At 42.2% G+C, this 26,808-nt stretch overlaps 4 protein-coding genes and 1 long non-coding RNA gene across 12 annotated transcripts; 4 read left to right on the top strand and 1 right to left on the bottom strand.

Annotated features, from left to right (window-relative positions):
• The first annotated feature begins 1,267 nt into the window (after positions 1–1,267).
• Positions 1,268–9,534, top strand: LOC6535279 (probable sodium/potassium/calcium exchanger CG1090). Of its 4 annotated transcripts, none has more exons than XM_039376616.1 (7): positions 1,268–1,668; positions 3,885–4,118; positions 4,172–4,406; positions 4,820–5,109; positions 5,169–6,141; positions 6,272–6,460; positions 6,519–9,534. In XM_039376616.1, the coding sequence occupies exons 1-7, from the start codon at positions 1,666–1,668 to the stop codon at positions 6,527–6,529; spliced, it is 1,935 nt and encodes a 644-aa protein (XP_039232550.1). In that variant the 5' UTR covers positions 1,268–1,665; the 3' UTR covers positions 6,530–9,534. The 4 variants fall into 4 exon arrangements, with proteins under 4 accessions (XP_039232550.1, XP_015047021.1, XP_039232551.1 ...); XM_015191535.2 differs by having other exon boundaries at positions 1,268–1,456; XM_039376617.2 differs by lacking the exon at positions 6,519–9,534 and having other exon boundaries at positions 6,272–6,465.
• LOC122319620 lies at positions 6,328–10,938 on the bottom strand. Its single transcript, XR_006245251.1, has 2 exons — positions 9,721–10,938; positions 6,328–9,665 (listed from the first exon to the last, which is right to left on the bottom strand). It is a non-coding gene; the product is annotated as an uncharacterized LOC122319620 (long non-coding RNA).
• A 514-nt stretch (positions 10,939–11,452) lies between these two features.
• LOC6535280 (sideroflexin-1-3) lies at positions 11,453–14,162 on the top strand. Of its 4 annotated transcripts, none has more exons than XM_002095900.4 (7): positions 11,453–11,569; positions 12,325–12,493; positions 12,550–12,699; positions 12,804–12,921; positions 12,985–13,146; positions 13,478–13,605; positions 13,668–14,162. In XM_002095900.4, exons 2-7 carry the CDS (start codon positions 12,331–12,333, stop codon positions 13,910–13,912), a joined length of 966 nt encoding a protein of 321 aa, XP_002095936.1. In that variant the 5' UTR covers positions 11,453–11,569; positions 12,325–12,330; the 3' UTR covers positions 13,913–14,162. The 4 variants fall into 4 exon arrangements, with proteins under 4 accessions (XP_002095936.1, XP_015047026.1, XP_015047025.1 ...); XM_015191540.3 differs by lacking the exon at positions 11,453–11,569 and adding an exon at positions 11,628–11,874; XM_015191539.3 differs by lacking the exon at positions 11,453–11,569 and adding an exon at positions 11,629–11,906.
• Positions 14,163–14,272: 110 nt separating this feature from the next.
• On the top strand, positions 14,273–19,901 carry LOC6535281 (contactin). Of its 2 annotated transcripts, none has more exons than XM_039376615.1 (8): positions 14,273–14,410; positions 14,816–15,754; positions 15,807–17,492; positions 17,828–17,994; positions 18,055–18,927; positions 18,983–19,151; positions 19,213–19,346; positions 19,402–19,901. In XM_039376615.1, exons 2-8 carry the CDS (start codon positions 14,905–14,907, stop codon positions 19,693–19,695), a joined length of 4,173 nt encoding a protein of 1,390 aa, XP_039232549.1. In that variant the 5' UTR covers positions 14,273–14,410; positions 14,816–14,904; the 3' UTR covers positions 19,696–19,901. The 2 variants fall into 2 exon arrangements, with proteins under 2 accessions (XP_039232549.1, XP_002095937.1); XM_002095901.3 differs by having other exon boundaries at positions 14,298–14,481.
• A 1,034-nt stretch (positions 19,902–20,935) lies between these two features.
• Positions 20,936–22,898, top strand: LOC6535282 (protein Tube). The gene is made up of 2 exons (XM_002095902.3): positions 20,936–21,608; positions 21,677–22,898. The coding sequence occupies exons 1-2, from the start codon at positions 21,146–21,148 to the stop codon at positions 22,594–22,596; spliced, it is 1,383 nt and encodes a 460-aa protein (XP_002095938.1). The 5' UTR covers positions 20,936–21,145; the 3' UTR covers positions 22,597–22,898.
• The last annotated feature ends 3,910 nt before the right edge of the window (positions 22,899–26,808 follow it).

A 26,808-nucleotide genomic window follows, 5' to 3' on the forward strand; every position in this document is an offset into this window, starting at 1 on the left:
GAGACATAGACGCAGCGCAAGATTGTTGATTCATGTTGCCACGCCCACAAACCGCCCAAAACTGCCACGCCTAAACTTTTGAAAAATAATTTAATTATTTAATATTTTTTCATTTTGGTATTGGTCTTGTAAATTTCTATCGATTTTCCAAAAAACTTTTTGCCACTCTAACGCCCACAAATCGCCCAAAGCTGCCACGCCCACACTTTTGAAAAATGTTTTGATATTTTTTATTTTTGTATTAGCCTTGTTGATTTTTATCGATTTGCCAAAAAAATTTTTTTCGAACGCCCACAAACCGCCAAAAACTGTCTGTATGGAAATTTCTCCTTTGCACTTCCACCAGCTGAGTAACGGGTATCAGATAGTCGGGGAACTCGACTATAGCGTTCTCTCTTGTTTCTACTATACATTTAATACTTGGTTCCAATTTTTTTTCCAAAAAACACAGTTTTTATACACATTTTTAAGAATTACTTAATAAAGATCGATAAAGTCCAGTTCCTCAAATATTATATGTACATACATATACATATGTATGGATGTAGATCAGCTTTTAAAAGAACAAGGGAAGGAATATACGAGGTCTCGAATGCTGCGACCCCTCTTGTTTCTTTTTGTCGATTGTGTGGTATGCTATCTTATGTCCAAGAAAATAAGCGTAAAGCAATTAAATACTTCTTCATACAGCTGCGAAATAAAGCACCACTTGCCCAAGCAATATTTACTTATTCAACATTTTACGTACATTTTAAGGTTTAAAAGGCGTTGAAAAATAAATTAAATTATTAGGAAATAAGCAATTGCTACCTTAGGTGTACAAATTCTTAAGTTAATTAAGAAACTTATTAAACAAAAACAGCAGACCAGTGTCAAACATTGAGAAATTTGTACATCTATACATATATGTACATATATATACAAAAGTATTTACACAACGAGCTTTTTTTCAATTGAAAAACAAAAGCAACAAGCAATGTGTAAATACTTTTGACCACCTCTGTATGTATGTATAGCCTTTTGCCCTTCATTGCCAAAAATGTTTTCAAGGGTGCAACGCTGCTCAGACCACGCCATGAAAAGCTGTCCACAGATGGCGCTACCGGACCATTCATTCGCACATACGTTCACCACCCACTCTCGCCGAAGACATTTTCCAGGCGTCGCACTTTTTTATTCCACATTTCCGGCCGAAGCGTTCGGCTGTGGTGGGTTGCCACTGGGACGTCCGCTCCATCCGTGCGAGTTTGTGCGCCAGCCGACGCTGCATCAGTTCGCGCTTAGACGTCATCGGTGGAAAACCAGGCCAGCTCGGTCCACTCTAGCCTCGTCTTGTTCTGTCTGGCCTCGACTCGTTTTAGTCCGTGAGGTACTTGATTCGAACCGCACATACTCGCCAATGTTCGTCCGGCGGAGGAAGAGGGCCAAAATCATCGATTGTAAAATGATATGCTAGGTGAAACCCTATTTCAAAGCCCCCAGTGAATCAAGATTAAGTGAAAGGCCAAGTTAACTCTACTTTCAACTGACTCCGCATATGTTTTCCAAGGCAACGGTTTCTTCTGTATCTGTATTCCGCAAAAAATCTACCTACCGCCTGTAATTAACGAGACCACAAATCGGCGGAGAGTGAACCTAAAGCAGCGCCAACAGGAAACAGTGAAAATGGTAAAAAGTGATTATGAAATGGCCCACGAGGTGCAAGCCTAACCCGCTGAGCAATGTTAACGCACATCCTTTGCCTTAATGCAAATTGCAAGTCAATTGTCACCACTCGTTTCTTGTTGAACGAGCAGAAGGGGGCACAAGCAGACGCAGCGTGTTTGCTCTTTTCTGCCCCATTGTTTTGCGCCGCTGAAGTAAAACACAAGCGTGTATGATGTAAGCTGAGCCACCACAGCTTTCCTCTACTCTCCGCCCGACGCTACTCTCCCGTCGGCTACTTAATAAGCATAGTCATTCATTTTTATGAGATGAAGCCGTCATCGTGGATTCCTTCCTTCTCTACCCATATCTTTTAGCAGCAAAAGGAGGCAACAACAGCATTAGCAGTAACAACATCGATAACTAACGGCAAAAGTCAACCGAAAACCACAGCGCCCTCCTGTTCTAGCAACCTTACCCAACAGCAAGCGGGAGTAAAGGTGCTGTCAGCGCAGGAGGACCAGGGGGCGAAGCAATCGTAACTGTAAATCGATATTTTGAGGCATGACCGAGTGGCCCGAAAGGGGGGCTACTGGGCTTACGGAGTGGTGGCTTTGGTTTCGTCGCCGACGCCGCCGAGGCTTTGCATTACGCCTCACTCTTCTCGCGATGCTATCACTGTTTGGCAGTGCCGTTCGTGTTTAATGGTGAACTCCCGAATTGCCCTCGTTCTCTCTTCAGAGAGAGGGAGAGGCGAGACCCGTTGCTCGAGAATTTGAGTTAAATGTGCGCTGTTATTACAGCAGCAAAAAACAACAAACATAATGACAACTATGTATAATAATTACAATCAGATCTGCGTTTATTGTTTATGGTGGATGCATAATTTTCAGAACTTTTGGAGTCGGGATATAATGTTGATGATGTTAGATGGTTTAGAGTATTTACTTGATACTATTTTACCCGTTACTCGTAGAGTTAAAGGGTATACTAGATTCGTTAAAAAGTATGTAACAGGCAGAAGGAAGCGTTTCCGACGATATAAAATATATATTCTTGATCAGGATCAATAGTCGAGTCGATCTGGCCATGTCCGTCTGTCCGTATGAACGTCAAGATCTCAAGAACTATAAAAACAAGAAAGTTGATATAAAGCATGCAGACTCCAGAAACAGACGCATCGCAAGTTTGTTGACCCATGTTGCCCAAAAATCGACCAAAACTGCCACGCCCACACTTTGAAATTTTTTACATATTTGTTGTTTCTCTCGATTTGCCAAAAATGTTTTTGCCACTACCACTCTAACGCCCACAAACCGGCAAAAACTGTCAGTTTCACTAGCTGAGTAACGGGTATCAGATAGTAGGGGAACTCGACTATAGCGTTCTCTCTTGTTAAACTTGCACCACTAGTGCACGTGAAGTGTTCTTCTTTCTTTTAAGCCCGAATATAAGGGAGGTTAAACAATTAAATGTACTTACTGAAATTTATATTAATTACAACGCATATTAATTTACAACGCAGTAATATGTTTATATATTCTTGATCGGTATCAACAGTCTAGTCGATTAATCCATGTCTGTAGTTCCGTTTCCACGAAAACAAAACTATCAATTTTAAAGATGTAACAATGTAACTTTCCCAAAAGTCTTTTTTATATTGCGTATATACATATATAAGTACATATGTAAGTATGATCGAGTCGAATCGAAACACTATATTATACCGATGCAATGGAATACCGGGGAAATGAATGCTAAGAAATGAACCGACGGTGGTTTTGACCATAATATGCCTTAGGTTTAAATACAGCAGTTTTTCCGCAATAATATACACATATGTATACATAGCTATACCAGTTACTCGTAGACTAAATAGGTGTACTAGATGCGTTAAAAAGTATGTAAATATTTTCCAAAGCACTTTTTCTCACGCCCACTCTAACGCCACGTAAAACTAACACGCCCAAATTAAAATTTTTTTTTTTATTTCTATTATTTTTTTCCAATTTCTGCAACAAATTTAAAAATGCTGGGCATGTGTAACAATTAGGAGTCATACAAATATACTAAATGAATTATAGAATTAATTGATATATTGTGAAGCAATGAAACAACATATCGTTTCTAAGTTCCAAATTTGTACTGGTCGGGATCGAACATCAGAGACGCAAACCTCTGTTAAATAAAGGATCTGTCTTTCATATTGTCTGTTAATCGCACTAACTTAAATTTTATAGGTTGTACGCCGTCGATCCCGCCGTGCCCGCATGTGGAACATGGGCCTATTGTTCTTAATCTATTACTGCGTCAGCATATATTCCGCCAAGGGAGACACCAAAGACGGACAGTCTCTGCCTCTGGATGTGGGCGCTTTGGCCGAGGATGCTGGCGACGCCCAGGCCAACGGAGAGGATACTCCAGAGAGAAACACAGAGGAAAATTCCGTCCTGGACACAACCCTGTCGTTTGAGGTACCGTGTCTTATAGATCTAAAATCACTTAGAACTAAAACTTTTTCCGATAGCCTCAGGCGACCACGCAATCGACCCCCATTCATGGCGCAGTTCCCACTTGGCGCCCAAAACGTGACAACTGCACGCCCCCGGCTATCGAGCAGTTCCCACAGCCGCTGATGAACAAGTGGGCGCGGCAGCACGGCGGCCTAATCATTCACATACTGGTAGCAGTCTTTACTTTCTTCGGGTTGGCAATAGTTTGCGATGAGTACTTTGTAGCCAGTCTGGATCGGCTTTGCGAGGGTAAGCTGTCACCCAAAAAAATGTTATTATATTTTTCAAAACTTTGGGCGTGGTAGTTTTGGGCGGTTTGTGGGCGTTAGAGCTGACGTGGCAACATCAGTTAACAAGCTTGCGCTGCTTCTATGTCTCTGGAGTCTGCACTAGTGAGACTACTTTCTCCAACGGTCCAAAACATTTATTTCTCTAGCCATCTTGTTTACATGTTAATATACTTTTAATTTGATGTTTTATCCTTTATTATATGAACAGAGATTTTCACTTAAAATCACCGTAATGTAAAGATATTGGTTATATATTATATTTTGCTAACGAGGTGTGAATACTGAAAATTTCAAATGTTTGGTGCAACGAAAGAAAAGGATATTCTAGAAGTGATATTATAATATCCGATTCTCGTTGTTTTTACAATTTAGAGCTAAAGCTATCGCCAGATGTAGCGGGAGCCACGTTTATGGCTGCCGGCAGCTCGGCACCTGAGCTGGCCACTGTGGTGATAGGAGTGTTCTTTGCTAAGGACGACATCGGCATCAGCGGAGTCATCGGATCGGCCGTATTTAACATTATGTTCGTGATTTCCGTCTGCGCCCTGTGCTCGGGTACCGTCTGCCAATTGAACTGGTGGCCCCTTGTGCGGGACTGCTTCTTTTACTGTGTTTCTATTCTCGTAATGTTAATAATTATTTTCAACGACGTTATATCCTGCGTAAGTTACAACACAATGAAAACATTCGTCGTCTAATCTCTCTTTCTTTCTTCTTTCAGTTTGAGTCCGTCGTCATGCTCCTCTGCTACGTAGGATACTGCGTGGCCCTCCACTTTAATACGGAGCTGGAACGCTGGGCACTGGGTCTAAATTTACCCTTCAAGCTGCCCAGTAAGGAGGAACAGTCAGCTCTGGTAACCTACAAAAACGTGCCAGAAGGCTCGTACACCCAGGAAAGTGTCGCCCAGACCCAGGGACAGAAGGCCACAAATGATAGTGAGAGCAGATGTGAGAAGCCGCAGAGCGACTACCAGAACTACAGCGATCCGAATCCGACCTGGGACCCAAACGCAGCCTGGGGAGATGAGAACCAGCCGAATCCAGTTGCAAATCCGCCCATTGACGACTGGGGCACGGGCCACAGCGGCCAGGAGAACATGGGCTACCATGCCGACCAGCCCGAGTCTGTGGTAACTGGCGAGGAGGCAGCGGCGGCTGCCAAGAGTGGGGGCCAGGGTGTGTCTACTCAGGCCACCTCGGCCGGAGGCATCGACTACTACAAGTCCACGGAGAAGCAGCGGGAGCCGCGACGCGATCCTTTAGTGCGGCCCACGGAAGGAGGGCTGCCAGTCCTGGTGTTCTGGTATGTCGTCTACCCGATCCACTTTCTCTGCAAGAAGACGATGCCCGACTGCCGGCAGGAGCGGTATCGCAACTGGTACCCCTTCACCTTCCTAATGTCGATGGTGTGGATATCGTTCTACTCCTATTTTATGGTGTGGATGATTACCGTGATAGGCTCCACGCTTGCCATTCCGGATACCGTGATGGGTTTGACGTTTGTGGCCGCTGGCGTGTCTGTCCCGGATGCCCTAAGCTCAATAGCCGTTATCAAAGAGGGCTTTGGCGATATGGCCGTGTCGAACGCAATTGGCTCGAATGTCTTTGATATACTAGTGTGCTTAGGTCTTCCCTGGTTTATACAGACGGCCATCATAAAGCCCGGCTCGCACGTTAACGTAATATCCAAGGGTATGTATCGCTCGCGTGTCTCTCTACCTTGTATTCATCGCCGTGTATCCGTGGCATGAAGTAGCTGAAGTGGCAGCGCACCCGTTAAAGTGCCCCCTTTCTCTTTTTTCCTCACCATTTCGGTTTTTAGGACTGGCTTACTCCACTCTGTCGCTCTTCTCCACGGTTATCTTTTTGATCCTGTCGACGCACTTAAACGGATGGAAGCTGGACAAGCGACTGGGCATCATTCTCATGGTCTGGTATTTGTTCTTTATCACGCTGGCGTCGCTTTACGAGTTGAATGTCTTCGGCTACATGAATCCCCCCGAGTGCCCCAGTTAGTATGCCCCACAGGTGCAATCTTGATTGGCTCTAATCGGTCAGAATCATTTCAGGCAACTACTAAGCTCCGGACGATGACAGCAGTGGACCCACATTTTCATTACCAGCACCAAGTCTCGAATACCATATTTACATTTTCGTACATGTAGAGTTGTTCAAAGCCGAAGCTAAAACAAACTGAAAACACTAAAAAACGCAGAGAAACGACTCATTAGGAGTAATATTTACCTAACGTTAATTAGAGGAAAAATTTAATACTCAAAACGCGTTTTACATGGATTTTTACATTGCACCAAAGGAATGATAAACCAAAAGAGAAATATTTTAAATGTAAATTTATACTATATTTATTAATACGCGTTGTATGGACACATAGGAAAATAATAACCAAAAATGGTGTAATTTCTTCTCAATTGAAAAATTTTTTTACATCCTCGCAACTATTTTAAAATCGCATTAAAAAATGTTCGTGAACCTTAAAACAAAAAAAGGTCTTTGTGGGCTCATTTTTTTTAATTTCTACGGTGATCATTGTAAAACTTGCATAAGATGATTGAATGTTTTATATTGAAATTCACGCGAAGTGTTTAAACAATTAGATAAAGAGGGCCACTAGCCATATATAATATTGTTGATTTTTAACGGCATAAATAAATTGTTAAAATTCCAGAACTCTTAAAAAATTTCTCAATTTAAAGGGAATTACACATGAATATGTAAGAAAGGAAAAGTAATTGTAAAGCAAGTAGCAACTGTAGATAGGGAGACAAATGTATTTTATTAAAAACATAGAACAAGCTAAATTAGCTATATGCAGATAAAGGTTTTAGTTAACAACACAATATGACCCACACAACAATCAAATAGTTATGCGAATTTAGTCGCGTTATGCTTATGTATATACTTTTGAACCAGATCGCTTTCGTATACGTTGATTAATGATAAACTCTAATTTTCGGATTTTCAAAAGATTGTGGAAATTACTCACCTCCTGATATTAAACCAAGAGAACGAATATTCGGAGACAGACCGGGTATGCAGAGCTATGACCTGTGGAACAAGAACAACGAATTTTATTTAAAATTTTATTACGAAATGTTTTTATTAAAGAAATTTAAACAAATGTTAATACAGTTTTATAATTTAACTTCATTTGCAATCGACTATTTAACGAAACTACATTAAACGTCCCAGCTGTTCGAAATATAAATTAGCAGTAAAGTGCAAAGACTTTAATTACGACGGCAATTAATCGTGTCAATTTATTATTGTAAATAATAACCACATATAAATAACAATGGAACATATATTAAACAGTTCAGGTAAATTGCGCTGCATTCTTTGTTCAAAACCAGACCTTTTCATTGAGACCACCATCAGTAGCACAACTTACCACGTTTTGCAGGTTTGTTGTTTCAAGAGTTCATAGTCATTCAACAGTACAACTCAAAACACACCAAGAGTATATTTTAAGTATGTGTTATTTGTCTATTTTAAGACAATTTAAAGCACGCGTTATATGATGTTACCCGTTAGCAATATGTAATTACTTTTCATGCAACCAAACTTCAAAATTTGGTCCACAAGAATAAGTATCCCGTTTAAAGACGTTGAAGCTGGTGGTGACTCGTGACTCATGACTCTGAAACAGAATCAGGCGTTTAGCTAAAAGCAATGTCTGAGACAAATAGAATGTATCCAGCATATGCACCCAGTTATCCACATCCAACAACCAATAATAGTCATTTAGTAAGCACTGGTATGTGGACAAGCTCAAATCTTAGTTTAGTACTACATATATAAACAAATATTAATTCTACATACATATTTATACTGACCGTATATACATTTACATATACATATATATGGAGGTAAAATGATATTGTTTAAGGGCTTCAGAACCGAATCAATCACAGGGTAGGCACAGTCAGCTGTGTTTAAAACAACAATATACTTACCACCACCAGCAACCAAGAAAGGACATCAGAGTCGACTTGCGAGCTTTACTATGCAACTCAGATCAAAAATATCTTTTCCCCTTTCTACTTTCAGCAAATTGTTATTTCTTTCTGTTGATTATATTATATAAAGTTGGTAATAGTAACAACATATAGATATATATATATTTCAGTAATAAAAAAGCTTATTATTTAATTGTTTTAATATATAATAGAGAAAAAAATAACAGTTACATTTTCAAATTGGCGTTCTAGGTTAATTAAAAAGTATTGAAAAGGACCATGTTCTATGTTTAATAATAGAAAAATATTAATTGTATTAAAAAGTATTAAAAGTGTCAGCAAGTCGGATTGACTTCTTAAAAATGTATTATCTTTTCTTATAGCAATTTACCACAGGAGCCTTAATGGTTGAAGGAAAGTTACTATGAAGTCTTGTAATCCCATACACACACACAAAATCAACGTTACAATCGTATGAACAATCCGCCAATAAAAAATGCTCACAGACTTCTCAGCCCAGCCCAAGTAAAAGGTTCTTCCTACTCTACAAAACTTGTCGATCCAAATCTTTAAACTGCCATTATCGGTTATGTTTTGAATACAGAAAAACAGTGAAATTCGATTTAAATTATTTTTAATGTAATACTTTTTGTCAGAATTAAATCAAATATAATATTCGTGTTATCTTAAACTGAATATTTTGCAAAAGTGCGAAGAAAGTATGCAAAATTATGCAAGCTACCATGTTAATTGCGGAGGATCCAAGCTATCTTAGGATTCTGGGCATAAGTAGACACTCAACTGAAGAAATATTTCCCATAAAAAGTTATACAATGTACAATAACTGTTACATAACCTTATACATACTTACAACTATAACATGCTATACCAAAAATTACAATAAATGTTTACGTCTGACATTTGTGTTACTTAGTCTTAATTGTTTGCAAAAACTATATTGAAAACTGTTTATAAATAAACTTCGAGGAGATAACTTATACCTGTTGGTGGGGCTTAACTTAAAACACGAAAACTATTGCTAATATACAAAACTGTTATGTTTAGTTAAATATGAATTTTGAAAATAAATGCATAACTAAAAACAAAACGTGCAATTTAACCTCTTTTAAGGGTTTCTAGTCCTTTTACTCTACAAAAAAGAATACTAAAGGGTGTGTTTTTCCGAGTTATAGAAATTTATGTTGGCATTACTATTCAAGATGGCGACCGATTTAACAGCTGTCAAGAGATTTATTTTCACAGTGATTTGCCTATTCATCATGGTTATACTCACGCTTGCACAAGGTGCAATGGCAAAAAGTGCAATGTTTTTTCGATAATGGTTCTGTGCAAATTACCTATCACGAATGGACATAGTGCCATTTTATCGTCGACAAAGTTGTCCATCCGAGCCGATAATTCGATTAGCCATGGATCGTTTCTCTTATTGATAACCGCTAAAGACGCGGTACAGAAGAAGGTATTGCAGCTGTAGAGCGTAGCACTGGTTCAGCTCCAATGAGCTAGGTTCAGTAAAATCAAATTTTTAAAATTTGAGAACTGGAAACGTTTGTCCATCAATTAGTTTTATTGTCCACGTCCAGTTTTAAAGATATGGAATTTCAAAAATTTCCGAAAGTCAAAAAGTTGACTTCTTTTATATATATTTTTTTAAATAGCAATAACATCGTTTGCTCACCCTTTAGATGTTTGAAAAAAGTTTTAGTTTGAAAAATATAACCCATTCAAGAATTACCCATATCTCAAAACTAAGATTTTCATTAAATAACGTTTGCCCATCCTTTAAAAATAGACTCTATCGTTTGCCCTTAAAAAAATTATGAAATTTCATATCTTCAAAACTGACGTTGTAAAAAAAACAAACAGGTGGGCAAATGGTGGGCAAAAGATTCCAGTTTGAAAATGTACGCAATTCGATCTTACTGAACATATGTAGCTTCTTTGAGCGGGAAGACTTTTGCGGAAGAATCTTGGTTTGCGGGCTTAAAAATTCAACTCGTGGATGGAATTAAAGCCAAACGATCATTAAGCAAGGCGTAGATTCGTCGAATGGGCCAAAATCAGATTGTCGTTTTTCCCAAATTTTATTAGCGAATTTTGTTTAGCAATGAAGCGCACTTTTGGTTGAACGGCTTTGGCAACAACCAAAAGTGCCGCATTTGGCACGAAGATAATCCTATATTGTATGTCAAAACACCGTTTTATTCATCGAATACATGAAATTTTTCAATGAGTAAAAAGTATTCTTTCTTGATCAGGATCACTGGCCGAGTCGTTTCGGCCATGTACGTGAAAAACATTAAGGCAACGTCCTCTTAAACCGCCCAGTACATGCTCAAAACTTTTACGTCCAGACACTCTTAAAATGTTTGTGTTTTTTTGTGTTGTTTTATTATTTTCGGAACATTTCTATTGGTATTCCCAAATAGCTTTGAAGACGCCCACTCTAACGGATAAAAAAAAAGGCAAGCTGTCACGCAATTGTTGGGAAATTTCTTTCAAAAGTATTTTGAAACTGCTTCCTAACACTGCCAATAGCTGAGGGACGGATATCTGATACTCAAAAACTAGACTATAGCGTTCTTTCTTCTTTTAATTCTTAACAAAATTTCTAGTGTGGCGTGCCAGGTTTGGCCATTTTGTAGGTGTTTTAATGGGCTTGGCCAAAACGTTTTTGGTATTCCGATAGAAATTGCAAGACGAAAAAATATCAAAAGTGTGTCAGTGGCAGTTTAGGCCGGTTTACTTTCAATATTATGGTTTAAATAGTTCTTGAAATCGAGGCGTTCATACCGACAAACTTAGCTAGATCGAGTCGGCTAATCGGTCTTGATCAAGAATATATATATGCTTTTATGTTCAAGAAGGCTTTCTACTACCTGTTTTATACTTTTCAACGTATATAGTATGCATATACTTTTACATTACGAGAAAGTGTATAAAAATGTATTTTAAAAAGTCTGTAGCTATAAATTGCCAATTATCAGTAGGCTGTGTTTCCGTAAAAGCGTCTAAGGAGTCACAAAAAATAAACAATCGTCATTCTAAATTTTCAGTTACATATTTGCTATAAAAGCGGAAGCATATAGGCGCCGAAAATTAGTGTTCTACCGTTTTAAAGGGTATCCAGGTCCATACCCGAAACATCAAATTCTAGACCACCACCTGGTAGACCAAGCCCAGCTGTTGAATACCGCGCACGCACCAAAGCTCTCTCCCATTCTCACGCCCTTTTCAGCCCCCGACTTCCAGCTTTTCCCGACCATACAACCGTTACGCATACACATTAGTCAGATGGAGAGGGGGAAAGCTTTCTAGAGCTCCAACCTGTGTCGGTGTCTTCCGTTTAGTCGTCGGTTGACTTCCAAATTGGTAGCAACGTGTGGACAAAAGTGCTCCCACTGAAAAATCCCTTCAAAACCAAACGGTGCGTCTGTGTGCACTGCTACTTTCTTTTGGGTGAGCTGTGTTGGATAAAACCCGAGGATTTGTTAAAACCTTATCATAACAGTAGGCTATTATATAAAACGATTATATAACTTTCGGAACTTTTGAATACAGAATAGAAAAGGCACGTCCATCGACCACTGCCAATTCAATTTAAATCTTTATATACATAGTATCGGGTGTGTGTGTACATACATTAATACAGAGTGTTTTCTTGTGCCTACATATACATGAGCAAGATGCGTTGTCGGGAGAAACTTGTTGACCAGCGATAAGGCGACTAAGTACGGTTACGAGCATCGGGTTGATAAGAGCAGTTTTCATGGGCGGACCGAAAAACATAGTTGTCAAAACGTAGAATTCCGCCTTGAGAACGTTTTGTTTTTGCAAATACATAAATTGCGAACAATTCCATACTGATACTTTGCAGGCAATCATGAGCCCTCTCCCCCGAGTCAACATTGACGAGCCGAAATATGATCAGAACTATTACTTGGGGAGGGCCAAGCACTTCTTCCTGCTGACCAACCCGCTTAATGTGCTGGCCTCCGACTCGAAGTTAGAGGAGGCCCGCCAGATAGTGCTGAGGTACCGGGCTGGTAAGAAAGAGGACTCTATCACCAATTTAGCTCAATAATCATTTTTGAACTTCAAGGAAAGGATGTTCCCGAGTGCAAGACCATCGATGACGTGTGGCGCGCCAAATACCTGTACGATTCGGCGTTCCATCCGGAGACCGGGGAGAAGCAGATAGTCATCGGGCGCATGGCTGCGCAAATGCCCATGAACACAATTATTACCGGCGGTGCGTATGAGCGGCGTTTTCAGTTCGCAATTGTCGTCAAATAAACTATATGCTTTTGCGCTGCTGATTAAATCGAGTACAATAATAGCTAAATCACATTTCAGGCATGATGGCCTTTTACAAGACCACACCCGCCGTCGTCTTCTGGCAGTGGTGTAATCAGACATTCAACGCCATTGTCAACTACACAAACCGCTCGGGCACCTCGCCCGTCAGCCAGCAGTAGGTACCTCTTCCAAGCCGCAGTTCCTGACACTAACTTCGACGATTTCGTTCCCTATCCAGGCAACTAATTACCTCGTATTGTCTGGCCACTAGCGGAGCCTTGGTCACGGCTCTTTCCTTGAACCGCGCAGTGAAGAACATGAATCCGCTCTTGGGTCGCCTTGTCCCCCTAGTCGCAGTTGGTGCTGCCAACTGCATCAACATTCCTTGCATGCGGATGCAGTAAGTTCTTTTAAAAAGATAACAAGATGAATGCGGTAGTGGGCGTTAGGGTGGTTTGTGGGCGTTTTCTGAAAACTATGCTAAATCTTAACTCTCTACAGACAGACGGATTCTGATTTTTTTTATTCTTTCTTTTCCGGTTTGCAAACGTGATTGTTGCTCTTTAATTTCTTCCCTAATTAAAACATACAATCCAAATTTACTAAGAAAATTGTTAGCATTTCGGATTTTTATAACCGTAACTAAAATGTATTCCATGTATTTATAATCGCATTGCATTTAAGTTTACAGTAAACTATTGAGTTCAACACATAATCATTATCTTTTTCAGAGAACTACGCAACGGAGTGACGCTTTTTGACGAGCACAACAACGAAATGGGCATCTCGAAAAAGGCGGCCGTTGTTGGAATCTCAACAGTAATCCTGAGTCGAATCGCTATGGCCATACCGGGAATGAGTACGTCTCCTTGCGCACAAAAGTATAAAAAAATACTTACGATACCTTTTTGTCTATTTCAGCTCTGACACCGGTGCTGATGAATGTCCTCGAGAAAAGGGGATTCTTGGCTAAATACCCGCGATCCAACGCTCCCATCCAAACGCTCTTCTGTGGCTTCGTGCTGCTTTTCGCCACGCCCCTAGGCTGCGCATTTTTCAAGCAGCGAGCGGACATCAAAGTGGACAGCCTTGAGTCGGAGGTCCGTGACACCATTAGGAAGAAGCGTCCGGATTTGGAAACTGTCTGGTTCAACAAGGGCCTGTAAGGCCATAGCACATTACGAACTTAACGGAGACAATAATGTGGAATGAGCCTCTATTTATTTATCCTTCTTGCATTTATTGGCATTTTGCCTGTTGACATCCGTTCGAAATCCTCCTGATATTAGCCTGACCGCATATGCTTACCGCTCACTGTAAGGCGTTACGTCAGGGAATCCAGTTTTTCAGTGTATATTGTAGAGATTGTGTAAAAGTAAAAGAAACCAAAATAAATTCTGTTAACTGTTAACTGAACTCAGTTTTAAACTGAGCGCATCTGAGTGAATTGCGACATACATCGGGATATCGACTATGTTTATCGATGACTCTATCGAACTAGCGATTTCAGCGTTTTTCAGCCGTGACATGCACATACCTAATTGCTGGTCCGACTCAGCTTTGGTCTAAGTTTTTTTTTTATTTCATTTAACTATAATTTACAAAGCTGTAAATTGTCTGATATTTGTTTTGGCCGGATCCGCACAACGAGTGAATATTATTTTGTAAGCAGCAGCACCTCGCAGTGGTTGCGTTTAGAATCGTTCGTGTACTGTGGCCTGGAGTCATAATTAAGGTGTGGTTGGTTAAGTGTCTGCCTATGCCATCCATTAGTTTTGCTAGCACGGTCCACTTGGATTAAGCCCTCTTCTTTTGTCAGTTAAAACTGTCTTTATTCAATAGAAAACACAACTCAAGTATGTTTGATTATTCTAATAATTCAGTAAGACGAAGATCAATCGCGGCTTACGACCACGCCTAAGCACATACACACACACACACATGCACGTGCTGACACATCGTATCACGAATTTGAATGACCTGCGATCGACAGATCTGTTTACATTTCATTTGTTTATGCCATTAGAGCAGCAAAATAAAGAAGAAAATTGTTTTTCTTTTCCTTCCAGAAACTATTGAATTCCACAGCAAAATGTGTGTTTAGTGTGCGGCGCGCCATCTGAACCCGTCCTTACGCTATTCAAACTAAGGATCAACTATGCTAGCAAAATGCGGCATTCTGGCGGGTATTCTTGTGCTCAACTTAGTTTGCCAGACCACGCCACAATCGCCAGGAGACCTGTCGGATCCGGATCCGCAGTCGGGGCAGCAACCGCAGAACTATCAGCCCAGCTATAATAAGGATTACTCTCCGCGATACAATCCCTTGTATACTGGGCAGCAAAGCGCTGACCCCAACCAGTTCGACAATACGTTGCTCGACGGACAAAGCCCCAGCACCTACAAGGGGTACTATGATGGCAGGGCGGGAGGTGTTAGCCTTGGCGGCAACGTGGTCGCTCCTGGAAACAACCTCGGCGGACTTGGCCCACAGTACGACCCCTTTAATCGGAACAGCATAGGTTCAGCAGGTGTCAGCTACAGGGACGCCTTTACCGATGAAGATAATTTTTGCCCGGAGCACTGGGTCTCATTCAGACAGACGTGCTATCGCTTTATCCGCTCGCCCAAACGAAACTGGGCAGAAGCTAAAAAGATCTGCAAGGCATACAATGCTGACCTGATAAACGTGGATAATGTGGAGAAGCACTCGTTTATACTCAAGAATCTCATCCTGCAGAATCAGCGGCAGAACCGCTTCTTTATCTCCGCCCGGCAAACGGGCCCCTTAAATTGGGTTAACGACGATAACACCCAGTTAGTCCAGATTGATGACTCTTTTTCCATGGATGAGCAAGTACCCTTCGAAAACGAAGATCTGCACGACAATAGATTCCTTGTGCAAAACGACCTCAGCAACCAAAATATCAATAATCCAAATCAATTTTACAACTTGCCTTCGGGGACTGTTAATCAGCGTAATCAAAATAACCTTCGCGGCTTCATAGGCAAGTTTCACAAATTGAAATTGACGATTTTCTAAAAAACGTTTTTTTCCAGGTCCCAACCAGCCGTATGGAGACAACCGATATGTGCGCGATCGCGTTGTCTACGCGTTCTCGAAGAAAAGGGATCGGTGGATGTTTATGCCAGCATATGAAATTGAACTAAATCTATTTATCTGCGAGGCCAAAGTACTATACAGTTCAGACAATGTCAACATAAAGTTAGACGACAAACGCCCCTACCATTATGGCCTCGATATAAACGACATGGAACGGATTCCACGGGGTCCTTATTTCGTAAAACAGCCAAACGACACGACTTTTGATGTGAACAAGAATCGCCTGATTAATGATGTAACCCTTAGCTGTTTGGCCAGCGGGTATCCAACGCCTTCGTACACATGGTACCGAGAGGTATATATAGACGACAGACTCGAGTACCAAAAGATTGATCCCCTGGTGCAGGATCGATTCACCATATCTGGAGGAAACCTGATCATTTACGAGCCAAAGCAAGCACTGGACCAGGGCGCGTATCATTGTGTGGCGGAAAACAAATTTGGACGAATCAGATCCGAAAGCGCACATCTAAATTTTGGTTTCATTATGGAGTTCAACCTAAAACGGTCTGCCGAGACAAGCGAAATGAACTGGGGAAAATCAATATTCTGCGACCCCCCTCAGCACTATCCGGACGTACGCTATTACTGGGCTCGAGATTATTTTCCTAACTTCGTGGAGGAGGATCAACGCGTATTCGTCTCCCGCGATGGTGCTTTATACTTCTCTTTTATTGAAACTGTGGACAGAGCCAACTATTCGTGCACCGTGCAGACCCTTGTGTCGGACACTGGCCGCAACGGACCCTTCTTTCCGTTGCGCGTTACACCCAACAGCAACTATCAAGCACTAATATTTGCCAATACCTTTCCCAAAGTATTTCCAGAGGCTCCAGTGGCAGGTGACGAGATTCGGCTGGAGTGCATGGCCTTCGGTTACCCCATTCCGTCGTACAATTGGACCCGTCCTGGCTTACCTCTTCAACGCAACGCCTACACCATCAACTATGGGCGCGTATTAATAATCCAAAATGCGACCACGAATGACAACGGCGAGTACTCTTGCACCATTACAAATCCCCGGAAGACACTGATGAAAAGCATATACATCAATATACAAATGCGCCCACAATTTACCATTCCTCTGAAAGACATGATAAAAGACTACAACAGTGACGTGACTTTTATTTGCGAGGCATTCGCTATGCCCGACGCGAATTACACGTGGTACAAAAATGCTGAACGACTCGACCCAGCGACTATTAACCGAGATCGATTTATTATCCAAGATAATGTGTTAACAATTAAGTTTCTAGAAAAGGATAAGGACGACGCAATGTACCAGTGTGGTGCTCAAAACCAACTGAAGACTTCCTTCTCTTCGGCGCAGCTCCGAGTGCTGTCTATGAAGCCGTCATTTAAGAAGCATCCCCTCGAATCTGAAGTCTATGCTGTTTACAACGGCAATACGACAATTGTGTGCGACCCGGAAGCCGCTCCACGCCCAAAGTTTCAATGGAAGAAGGATGGACAAGTGATTGGCTCGGGAGGCCACCGGCGCATTTTGCCCAGTGGTACCCTGACAATAGCACCCACGTCGCGCGACGATGAGGGTATTTACACATGTATTGCATCAAACCAAGCTGGCACCGATGAATCACATGCACGAGTTATTGTATTGCGTAAGTAGAGAATGCCATTTATATAATACAAATAATGTAAATCCTATAATCAAATTTTCAAATTATTATATTATATGCATATATGTTTGATAAATAAAATGTTTTCATTTACTTTAATAATGTTAAGTAATGTTACATTTATTAAATTGATGAGTTTAGAAAACTCTATTAAAATTGTTTTTATTGCAATAATCTTTGCGTCTAAGTAACATATTTAAACGCGAATTGCCTTGTTCGTGTCTTACGTGACTTTCTTATTAAACTAACTTTGTAGTAATATAGTATTTAAAGTTTTACCAAAACTTTTCTGAACTTATTGACTCAATTATTTGCAGAGGAAATTCGTTTTATTGAAACCCCACCACAACGCATCGTTTCCAAGGAACACGACCTAATCTTCTTGCATTGCGAGGCCGCCTTTGATGAACTGCTGGACATTGCTTATGTTTGGAAACACAACGGTGAAATCTTAAAAAACAATCATGACGGGACCGGACGTATAGTATGTTAATTTTATGAAATCTGCACTAAACCTGATCTTATCAAAAAATTTTCATTTCAGATTATAGACTGGAATAGATTGACAGTGCATAACACCAGCATGCGCGATGCCGGGGACTACGAATGCGTTGTCAAGTCGGCGGTGAACGAAATTAGCAGCAAGACCAGTGTTTCTATTGAGGGAGCTCCTGGCGCTCCTGGCGGTGTTCAAGTCATACAGATTAGTAAAACGAAGGCCATAATTGAGTGGGTGGATGGATCCAACAATGGTCGTGCGATCCGCTACTACAACATTCTAGGCCGCACAAACTGGAATCGCACCTGGGTTAATGTGTCGACCCATGTAAAGGCGCGAGAGGTAGATCGATATACATCTCGTCAGCAAGCCGAGGTTGTCAATCTGACGCCGTGGTCGGCTTACGAATTTAGTGTAACTGCCGTAAACGATCTTGGAATCGGAACGCCCTCGGCCCCATCGCCAATCTACAGCACCTATGAGGACAAACCATACATAGCCCCGAAGAACGTTGGTGGTGGTGGTGGAAAGATCGGCGATCTAACTATTACCTGGGATCCGCTGCTGCCGCAGGAGCAGCATAGCCACGGTATACATTACAAAGTGTTTTGGAAGCTTAAGGGAGCCATTGAATGGGCATCTGACGAAATTAGAAAGCAGGATCACATGGGCGTCGCAGTTGTTAATATACCTCTTAATAACTACTATACGGAATACGAGGTTAAAGTGCAAGCTATTAACAGTGTGGGTAAAGGGCCGGAGAGTGAAATAACTGTCATACACTCCGCTGAGGACATGCCACAGGTGGCTCCTCAAAAGCCGATTGCGCTTGCCTACAACTCCACATGTTTTAATGTCACTTGGAAACCTATAGACATGTCACGTGAAAACATTCGTGGCAAACTCATTGGCCACAGGGTAAGCTTACTGCACATAATTGTATTGCATCTATATACATTTTTTTGTTCATCAGTTGAAATACTGGAAAACAACGCATCAGGAAGAAGACTCTGTATACTACCTGTCACGTACTACAAGAAATTGGGCGCTGATAGTAGGTCTACAACCAGATACATATTACTTTGTAAAAGTCATGGCCTACAATGCTGCAGGTGAAGGGCCTGAAAGCGAACGCTTTGAAGGTGGGTGATGAACAGTTTAAAAAAAAAATTGTAAACAAATTTTTAAACACCATGGTTTTAGAACGAACATATAGAAAGGCACCGCAAAAGCCGCCATCTTCGGTTCACGTGTATGGAATAAACCCGTCTACGGTGCGAGTTGTTTGGCGATACGTTTCACCCTCGCAAGACGAGGAACCAGTCGAGGGTTATAAGGTACGCCGCCCGGCTCAGTGACCAAAAATATTTATTATAATCTAAAACTTTTTAGGTTCGCATTTGGGAAACGGACCAGAACATGATCACGGCAAACAATACCATAGTGCCAATCGGACAGAAACTGGAATCGTACATAAATAATCTTACGCCAGGGAAAAGCTACAACATGCGAGTCCTCGCATACAGCAATGGGGGAGACGGTCGCATGTCCAGTCCAACCTTACGCTTCCAGATGGGCAAGACAACGCGCAACGGTGCAAATACCCGACATGGCCACAACGTCAATACTGTCCTTATCTTAAGCACATTGCTGCTTATTAGCACCTTTTTCTACACAAGCCACTAAATGCAGCACAAATTAAGATCCCGTACATTTAGGTAGTAAGGACATACATACTAAGAAGTGACCTTATAAAAGAGTAAGTGCAGCTATAAAAAAGAAATACATTCCATCTCTCTTTTAAGCCCCTTACTGATGTAAATGCAATTCCGTCCATTTTATACACTTTTATTAAAAAATAAATTGCTATCCTCATACTATTAATACCATTATATGATTGAGTATATTGCTAAAGGCAAAACTTATTTTTGCCCACAAATTTTTATCTTGGAAATTTTGGTAAGGAAAATGTTCTGGTTGGGGTATATATTATATTTCGCTCCATAACTTTTGATCATTTTTTATACCCCCTTAAGAGAACTCCCCCTATAATACTGCTGCAGCTTTTTATTTCCAAATTGTTAATTTAAGAAAAATGTCATTAATGCAACATTTTATATAATTTGACCGAACAATCTTGAAACACTGTAGATGAAAAAAATTTGGATACTCTGCCTTATCTATGAAAACAGAAAGCAAGCTAGCTTCGGCAAGCCAAAGCTTATATACCCTTGCAGTTATTGTATATTACTCGTAAAAACAAATTAATGTGTGCCGAATAGAACAAATTTTGTCTAATAAAGACAGATCGATGGGTTGGCGGGCTGTCGATGTGTTCGGGTCTTCTGTTACACTGGCCTCAACGGCCGCAAGCCTATTCGGTGGCCGGATGTCCAAAAGATTGGGTGCGATACTTCTCGATAGTATTGCCCACAGTCTGAATTGATGGCCGATTATGAACACCATAAATCGGGCGAAGCACTTTCACAAACGACCTCCGATTTTCAAAATAAAGTTCAACGATTTCATGAATTGCCAAAAACTAAAGCGCCATCTAGCGGTGGGGTTACTTTAATTGCTTACGACGGTCCGGCTTATACACAAATGTTTTAAAAAGAAGGTGCGTGTATTACTAACTAACTCTGTATTTGGAATCCCAGCTTTCTCATGGAGACTGGCAATTCTACTACTTACAAACCTTTCCATTAACTGGTATACCATTTTATTTTACGAGTAGATTATACAAATTGCTGTTGTAGGGCGCTGCTTTCCGAAATATGTTATTTAAGCTCGTAAGAGAATTTAAGAAAACTACAAATTCCTTGTCAAAAAAATAAATGAATTAGTCAAGCTATTTTCAGCATTTTAAAATACCACAAAATACCAATTAATTTCGAGAATCCCCCTAATCTTACATGACGAAAATAATATGGTGCTGTGGGATCGCTTCGGTCACACTGCGATACTGCTCGCTGCGGGTATTAGCAAAAACACAGAGTAGATAGAAGCAAACGAAAACATGGTTTTATAGCGCAAATCTGATACAATCGCACTGGTCATCTAGAAACTTGAACCATTGACCTGCAAAAGGAAAAGGCTCTCCCGTAAGGTTATCCTGGATAGCTAGGGGAACACCATGGCGTATGGCTGGAACGGATGCGGAATGGACGTTCAGGTGAACGGGAGCAACGGCTCCATAGGTTTATCCTCAAAGTACTCCCGCAGCACGGAGCTGCGACGCGTCGAGGACAACGACATTTACCGGCTTGCCAAAATCCTAGACGAAAACTCTTGCTGGCGCAAGCTAATGTCTATCATACCCAAGGGCATGGATGTGCAGGCCTGTAGCGGAGCCGGAAACTTAAATTTTCCAGCGGAAATCCAAAAAGGATTTAAATATTCTGCGCAGAACGTTAGCCAGATTGACGAGGCTGCAAGCCGACTGTCGCCAGACCAGAGCAAGTCGCAAATGATGATCGACGAGTGGAAAACCTCTGGCAAGCTTAACGAGCGGCCCACGGTGGGGGTGTTGCTCCAACTTCTGGTGCAGGCAGAGCTCTTCAGTGCGGCAGACTTTGTGGCACTAGACTTCCTAAATGGTAAGGCAAAATATGTTTTCCCTAAGCTTACAAAACTAGACAAACTCTGTTTCCGCTGACTACTGTAGAGTCCATCCCTGTTCGGCCGATTGACGGTCCCGCAGCGCCCATCAGCCTGGAGCTGCCGGATGATGACATGGAAGTGGACAACGATGGGCTGAACCTCAGATACCAGTTAAGCACTGCCTCTGTTGGGGGAGGCGCTCAAGGTAGCGTTGGCCTGAACCTGGACACTTTTGAAAAAGACATGGTGAGGAGGGACAAGAGTGTACCCCAGTCGTCAGGGATCGCCCGCCCCTTAGTGCCACCTCGACGACAGCCACGGAATAATACTAGCTCCAGCTTCACCGCAGGCACCAGAACCATGTCGGCGACCATCCCAAATGTGCCCAACTTGACAATTCTAAATCCCAGCGAACAAATTCAGGAGCAAGTTCTGCAGCCACGACCACCGAATATCCCAGATCTGTCTATACTTGTTGCAAACTCGGGTGATTCAGGGGCAACTTTGTCTGGCAACACAAGCAACAAATCCAACTCAACAGATTCGACAAACATACCGCGAATCACTCTTTTAATTGATAATTCTGCAGATTTAAGCTCTCAATCAAATCACGATGCAGCGAAAGCTCCAACGGCTACCACATCAATTGCGACATCAAACAACTTGCCAATGATAAGCGCCTTGAATATAAATAATGACAGCGGGGAGACTTTGCGTCCTGAGAGCAGAAGCAGTTTCAGCAGCTTAAGCAAAGATGATGACGATGATATCGATGGGGATGAGGATGTAGAGGAAGAATACCCAGATGCCTTCCTGCCAAACCTGTGTAACTTGGAGCAGCAGAACTCAAACAATGATTCCAGCCTGACAACGGTTACTGGCACCAGCGGTGATAACAGCTTTGAGCTGACCAACGACTCCAGCTCCACCTCAAACGACGATTACGCTTGTAACATTCCAGACTTGAGTGAGCTGCAGCAATAGGTAAAGGCACCGACAGTCGGCGGTGATGACATTCCGTTTGTCACCCAAGCTTACGATAATTTATACAACCCAGGTGTATTCATTTGTCTGTCCATATTGGCAGCTGGGGTAGGACCTTCTTATATTATGCATAAGGTCCAACTAGAATCTAAAACTTAGTGCAATCATCATTCATTCTCCATATCACAGCTACCGACCAAGTTTATGACAAGAACGGCAATATCAAATATTTCCGTTTAAGAAAAGCCATAACCCAATACCAAAATTAAAAAATTTTTATGTGCTTACAAAATACTCCTTAATTTTTTAGTATAAATTTACTTTAACCCAAAATGGGTTTTCTTCGTTTTGGAACAAACAGCGATTTCATGACTTTGGTCATTATCAAATGATTTTTGATTAAAATATTTAATTTAATAAACAAATAAAACGATATAATGGCTAAATACAAATAAAATATTTTTGAAAACAATAAGATCGATTTTTTCAAACATGAAATCTGGGTTTCCAGAGTTCCAAATCCACTTACGACTTTCTGAAGTTTTAAGTTTTAAAGATCTCAACGTTCATACGGACAGACGACGAACATGGCCAAATCGACTCGGCCAGCGGTCCTGATAATGAGTCAGGTTAATATATACAAATGATTACTTATGTCAAAGTCTTTTTTTAGGGCTGAAGGTTTAGAAGTTAGAGAAGACACTTATTTTTCCTTGTGTGTTCCGATGTACTATCCGTCAAATCTCATTGGTTTAACAAAGAGTTGACACACCTAAGAAATGTAAAGTCCAGACTTTATACAGTCTGGTTTTAAAATTTCGTTAACACTAAGTGCACAACAATTTCTTTCCCTTCCTCGCTATTTTTTGAAAATACTACCGTAACATCGGATCAGGCAATAGCCGATCTATTTGCCTAGTTTTTTCAATCAACATATTTCACATTTCCTCATTTCGAACAACCTTACTCTTACGCGGTATTAAAGTCGAATTTAATATTTTGCCCCACTCTAAACAAATGCTCACTGCTCTAAGAGCTTTAGCGTGTTAAGCCTGTCTATTCGCCAGGCCCCGACGGGATTCCCGAATGTGTGCTTAGAATCTCTGCGGGCCTTGTGCGAGCTTTTATTTGTTTTTGCTCTAAAAGGGTATTCTAGATTTGTTGAAAAGTTACAGGGAGAAGGTAGATTTTTCGACATTATAAGGTATACAAATTCTTGATTAGGATCAGCCTAGTCGATGTGTCCATGTTCGTCGGTCTGCCCGTAAAAACGTCGAGATCTCGGGAACGCAACCATGACTATTACACTATATTACTTCTTTACTAAGCTAATAGGTTGAGGTCAAGAGACTCATGGCATTTTCCTTCGATATGCAAAACAAAAACGTTGGCCAATGAAGCTCAAAGAAGCTGGGGTTAGTAAAATCAAATTTTTGAAATTTGAAAACTGGAACCACCAATTAGTTGTTTTTGCCCAAGGCGACCATTTTTTAAGATATGGAAATTCAAAAATGTTCAAAAATCAAGAAGTGGACTTTTTTGAACTTTTTTTTTTTACATCGCAACAACATTGTTTACCCACCCTTTAGATTTTTGAAAAAAGTTTTAGTGGTGGGCAACGATGTTATTGCGAATTAAAAAAAAGTTTAAAAAAGTAGACTTTTTGATTTTCGAAAATTTTGAAATTCCATATCAATAAAACTGGACATGGGCAAAAAAAAAACTAATTGGTGGGCAAAGGCTGCGCAAACGATTCCAGTTCTAAAATCTCAAAAGATCGATTTTACTACGACCACAAGCTGCAGTACTGCAGTACTACACTCAAACTGTTAAAAAATTGTTGTATTTTATTTCATTTTATTACTTATTTGGCCAACTTCAAAAAATTTGCCAATACAATTTCGTCCTCGCAAATACACTATTTCTGAAACGGGTCGAGGAACTAGACCAATGAGTAACCTAAGTGTAACGAACTGATTTTCTTGTTTCTGCTCGCTGAGAGTTGCAACGGCTAGCTCAGAGAGTTTGTTTGTTCGTCCCACCAAATTTATGATTTGTGTGATTGCCCGACCAAGAAGAAGACAGAGTCTCAGGTTTAAACCAACTTTATTTAGCGTCACTTGCTGAACAGGATTCGGTGACCCTCGCCGTCGGATGCGCGTCGTTGCTCCTTTATCGTCCTTCCTTCGTGTGCCTGCGTCGCTTCCGAGGGGGGATCCGCACCGGCTCGCCTGGGGCTTAGGATGTTATGGCGGCAGGGTGTGTCGTCCGAGAGACAAGCTAGTGCTCCTCTCCGACCCACCTTTGCCGACCACTGACTCCACCGTCCCTTCCTGCGTATGCCAAGCACTTGTCGCCCTTGCCGAAGGATAACCTGCGGGCTCGACCAGGGCTTAGGATGTTATGGGGCAGGGTGTATCGTCCGTGAGTTAAGCTAGCGCTCCTCTCCGAACCACCGTTGCGGCCACTGACTCCACCGTCCCTTTCTGACCACGCTAGGTTCTGGTGTTCGCTTGTCCTTCGCTGATCTTTACGGGATGCTCGGCTGCGGGAATCCCGTTATTTCCCCTTTTGCACACGGCTCGCTCGGGTACAAGGTCCAAACATGTCCCGTTAGTTCACGGTGCGTCCTCTTTGTGCCTGTCCAAAGTCCGCACCGTTACCATATGACCTTTACGCCTTTGGCGGGTCCAAGGTCCAGCGCGGTACCGTTATTTCACGGTCTCTCCGCTTTGCCGGGGTCCAAGGTCCATTATTTCCTGTTTGACCTGACCGCCCTTGACTCCTCTCGCATTCCAGCCGTCTTCGCTGTTGCTAAGCCGATCTCCTGCACCCGGATTTGTGGGGAGTTTTAAGACTCCTCACATTTCCCCCTTTCTTCGGAAGTATTTGAAAAGAATGTTGCTTCCGGCGGTCCTCTGCTTTGGTTCCTCCTTGCGTAGGCAACTTCCTCGATCTCCTCTCGTCGACCCTGCGCCCTTCGTTCTCAGCCTGGCAGTCGCAGCTTATTAGACCCCGTCGTTCAGCATCTTGACTTGGCATCTTGAACATCCTTGCGCCTTCCTGATCGCAGCCTTTACGTCTCAGCCTATTTGAGCATCTCGATGTGGCATCTTGATCCTCATCGTTCCTTACTCCTCACGTCGACCTGCGCCTCCTTGATCTCAGCCCCGCAGCCTCAGCCTTGTAGACCCTGTCGTTCGACATCTCGACTCGGCATCTCGATTCTCGCGCCCTTCTCCAGCCTCCTGTATCTGTTGCCGTCTGCTTCTGGTCACCAGCTCCACATTTAAATTTCCCGCCTTCTCATCGCTTTCCATCTCTGGCAACTCCACCGATACTCACCATGATCGAGCTATCGATGTTGGCGACCGGCGTTGGCACTTCCGATTCCTATCGATGTTGTCTCATCGCTGATTGCGCGATCGAGCTATCGATATTGGCGACCGGCGTTGCCACTTCATGTTCCGATATTCCGATGTTCCGATTGCTGTCAATAGTGTGACAGTGTGTTGAAAATCAATATAAAATCCAGTATTTTTTGTTCCCTATCGATCTCACTATCGATCGACCGCTATTATCGTAGCGCCCCCATCCCAATTTTCTCTAAGCCCGTGGATTTCGGAGTTGCAGCTCAATGGAGGTAAGTTACGGATTTTTGCGTAATAACCGCCATCTTTACTTATCCTCTCTTCGTTTTAGCTCCTCCTTTAGCTGCTGGCCCTGGACACAGGGACCCTGGAGGCCCTTCAGCAGGGATCCATGATGAATGCTCCGGTCGGCTGCCCCTGGACTCAAGCGCCTTCGAGGCCAGCTTGCCGTCTTCGTTTCCGCTCCTGCCGCAGCCCCGCGTCGACTTGCCGGCCCGCGTGCCTGGCCTCGCGTCCGTCTGCCGGCCGTCGTGCCTGGCCTTGGCTGCTGCGGATGTCTTCGCACCTTTTTTTCAAGTGAGCTATGTGCCCCTCGCTCTCCCCTGACCCACGCAAATCGCTGATTCTTGCATTCAACACCTTTATTGGGGTACGTAAACCCTTACCTCGCCGCCGCGTCGCACCTTTAGGCGGAACCGCTGGCCGTCCAGCACGAACAGTTTGGCCCAGCCTTATGCCGTCTGCCCGCCTGGGCCTCGGCTTCCTCGACCACCTTAGGTGGCCACTCGCCACGGCTTCTCACATAGCGACCCCTGCCTGCGGAGGCAGGGTCGCTGCGGTG

The sequence above is a fragment of the Drosophila yakuba genome, chromosome 3R (assembly GCF_016746365.2).
Source record: "Drosophila yakuba strain Tai18E2 chromosome 3R, Prin_Dyak_Tai18E2_2.1, whole genome shotgun sequence".
NCBI lineage: Eukaryota > Metazoa > Arthropoda > Insecta > Diptera > Drosophilidae > Drosophila > Drosophila yakuba.

Bases quoted from the DNA above. Each gene is read 5' to 3' on its own strand.
- LOC6535280 (XM_002095900.4), top strand. From the start codon at position 12,331: ATGAGCCCTCTCCCCCGAGTCAACATTGACGAGCCGAAATATGATCAG. The intron at 12,700-12,803 runs GTGCGTATGAGC...ATCACATTTCAG, and splicing joins GAACACAATTATTACCGGCG to GCATGATGGCCTTTTACAAG. The intron at 13,606-13,667 runs GTACGTCTCCTT...TGTCTATTTCAG, and splicing joins TATGGCCATACCGGGAATGA to CTCTGACACCGGTGCTGATG.
- LOC6535279 (XM_039376616.1), top strand. The intron at 4,407-4,819 runs GTAAGCTGTCAC...TTTACAATTTAG, and splicing joins TCTGGATCGGCTTTGCGAGG to AGCTAAAGCTATCGCCAGAT. The intron at 5,110-5,168 runs GTAAGTTACAAC...TTCTTCTTTCAG, and splicing joins TCAACGACGTTATATCCTGC to TTTGAGTCCGTCGTCATGCT.
- LOC6535282 (XM_002095902.3), top strand. From the start codon at position 21,146: ATGGCGTATGGCTGGAACGGATGCGGAATGGACGTTCAGGTGAACGGG. The intron at 21,609-21,676 runs GTAAGGCAAAAT...TGACTACTGTAG, and splicing joins GGCACTAGACTTCCTAAATG to AGTCCATCCCTGTTCGGCCG.
- LOC6535281 (XM_039376615.1), top strand. From the start codon at position 14,905: ATGCTAGCAAAATGCGGCATTCTGGCGGGTATTCTTGTGCTCAACTTA. The intron at 17,995-18,054 runs GTATGTTAATTT...TTTTCATTTCAG, and splicing joins ATGACGGGACCGGACGTATA to ATTATAGACTGGAATAGATT. The intron at 19,347-19,401 runs GTACGCCGCCCG...AAAACTTTTTAG, and splicing joins AACCAGTCGAGGGTTATAAG to GTTCGCATTTGGGAAACGGA.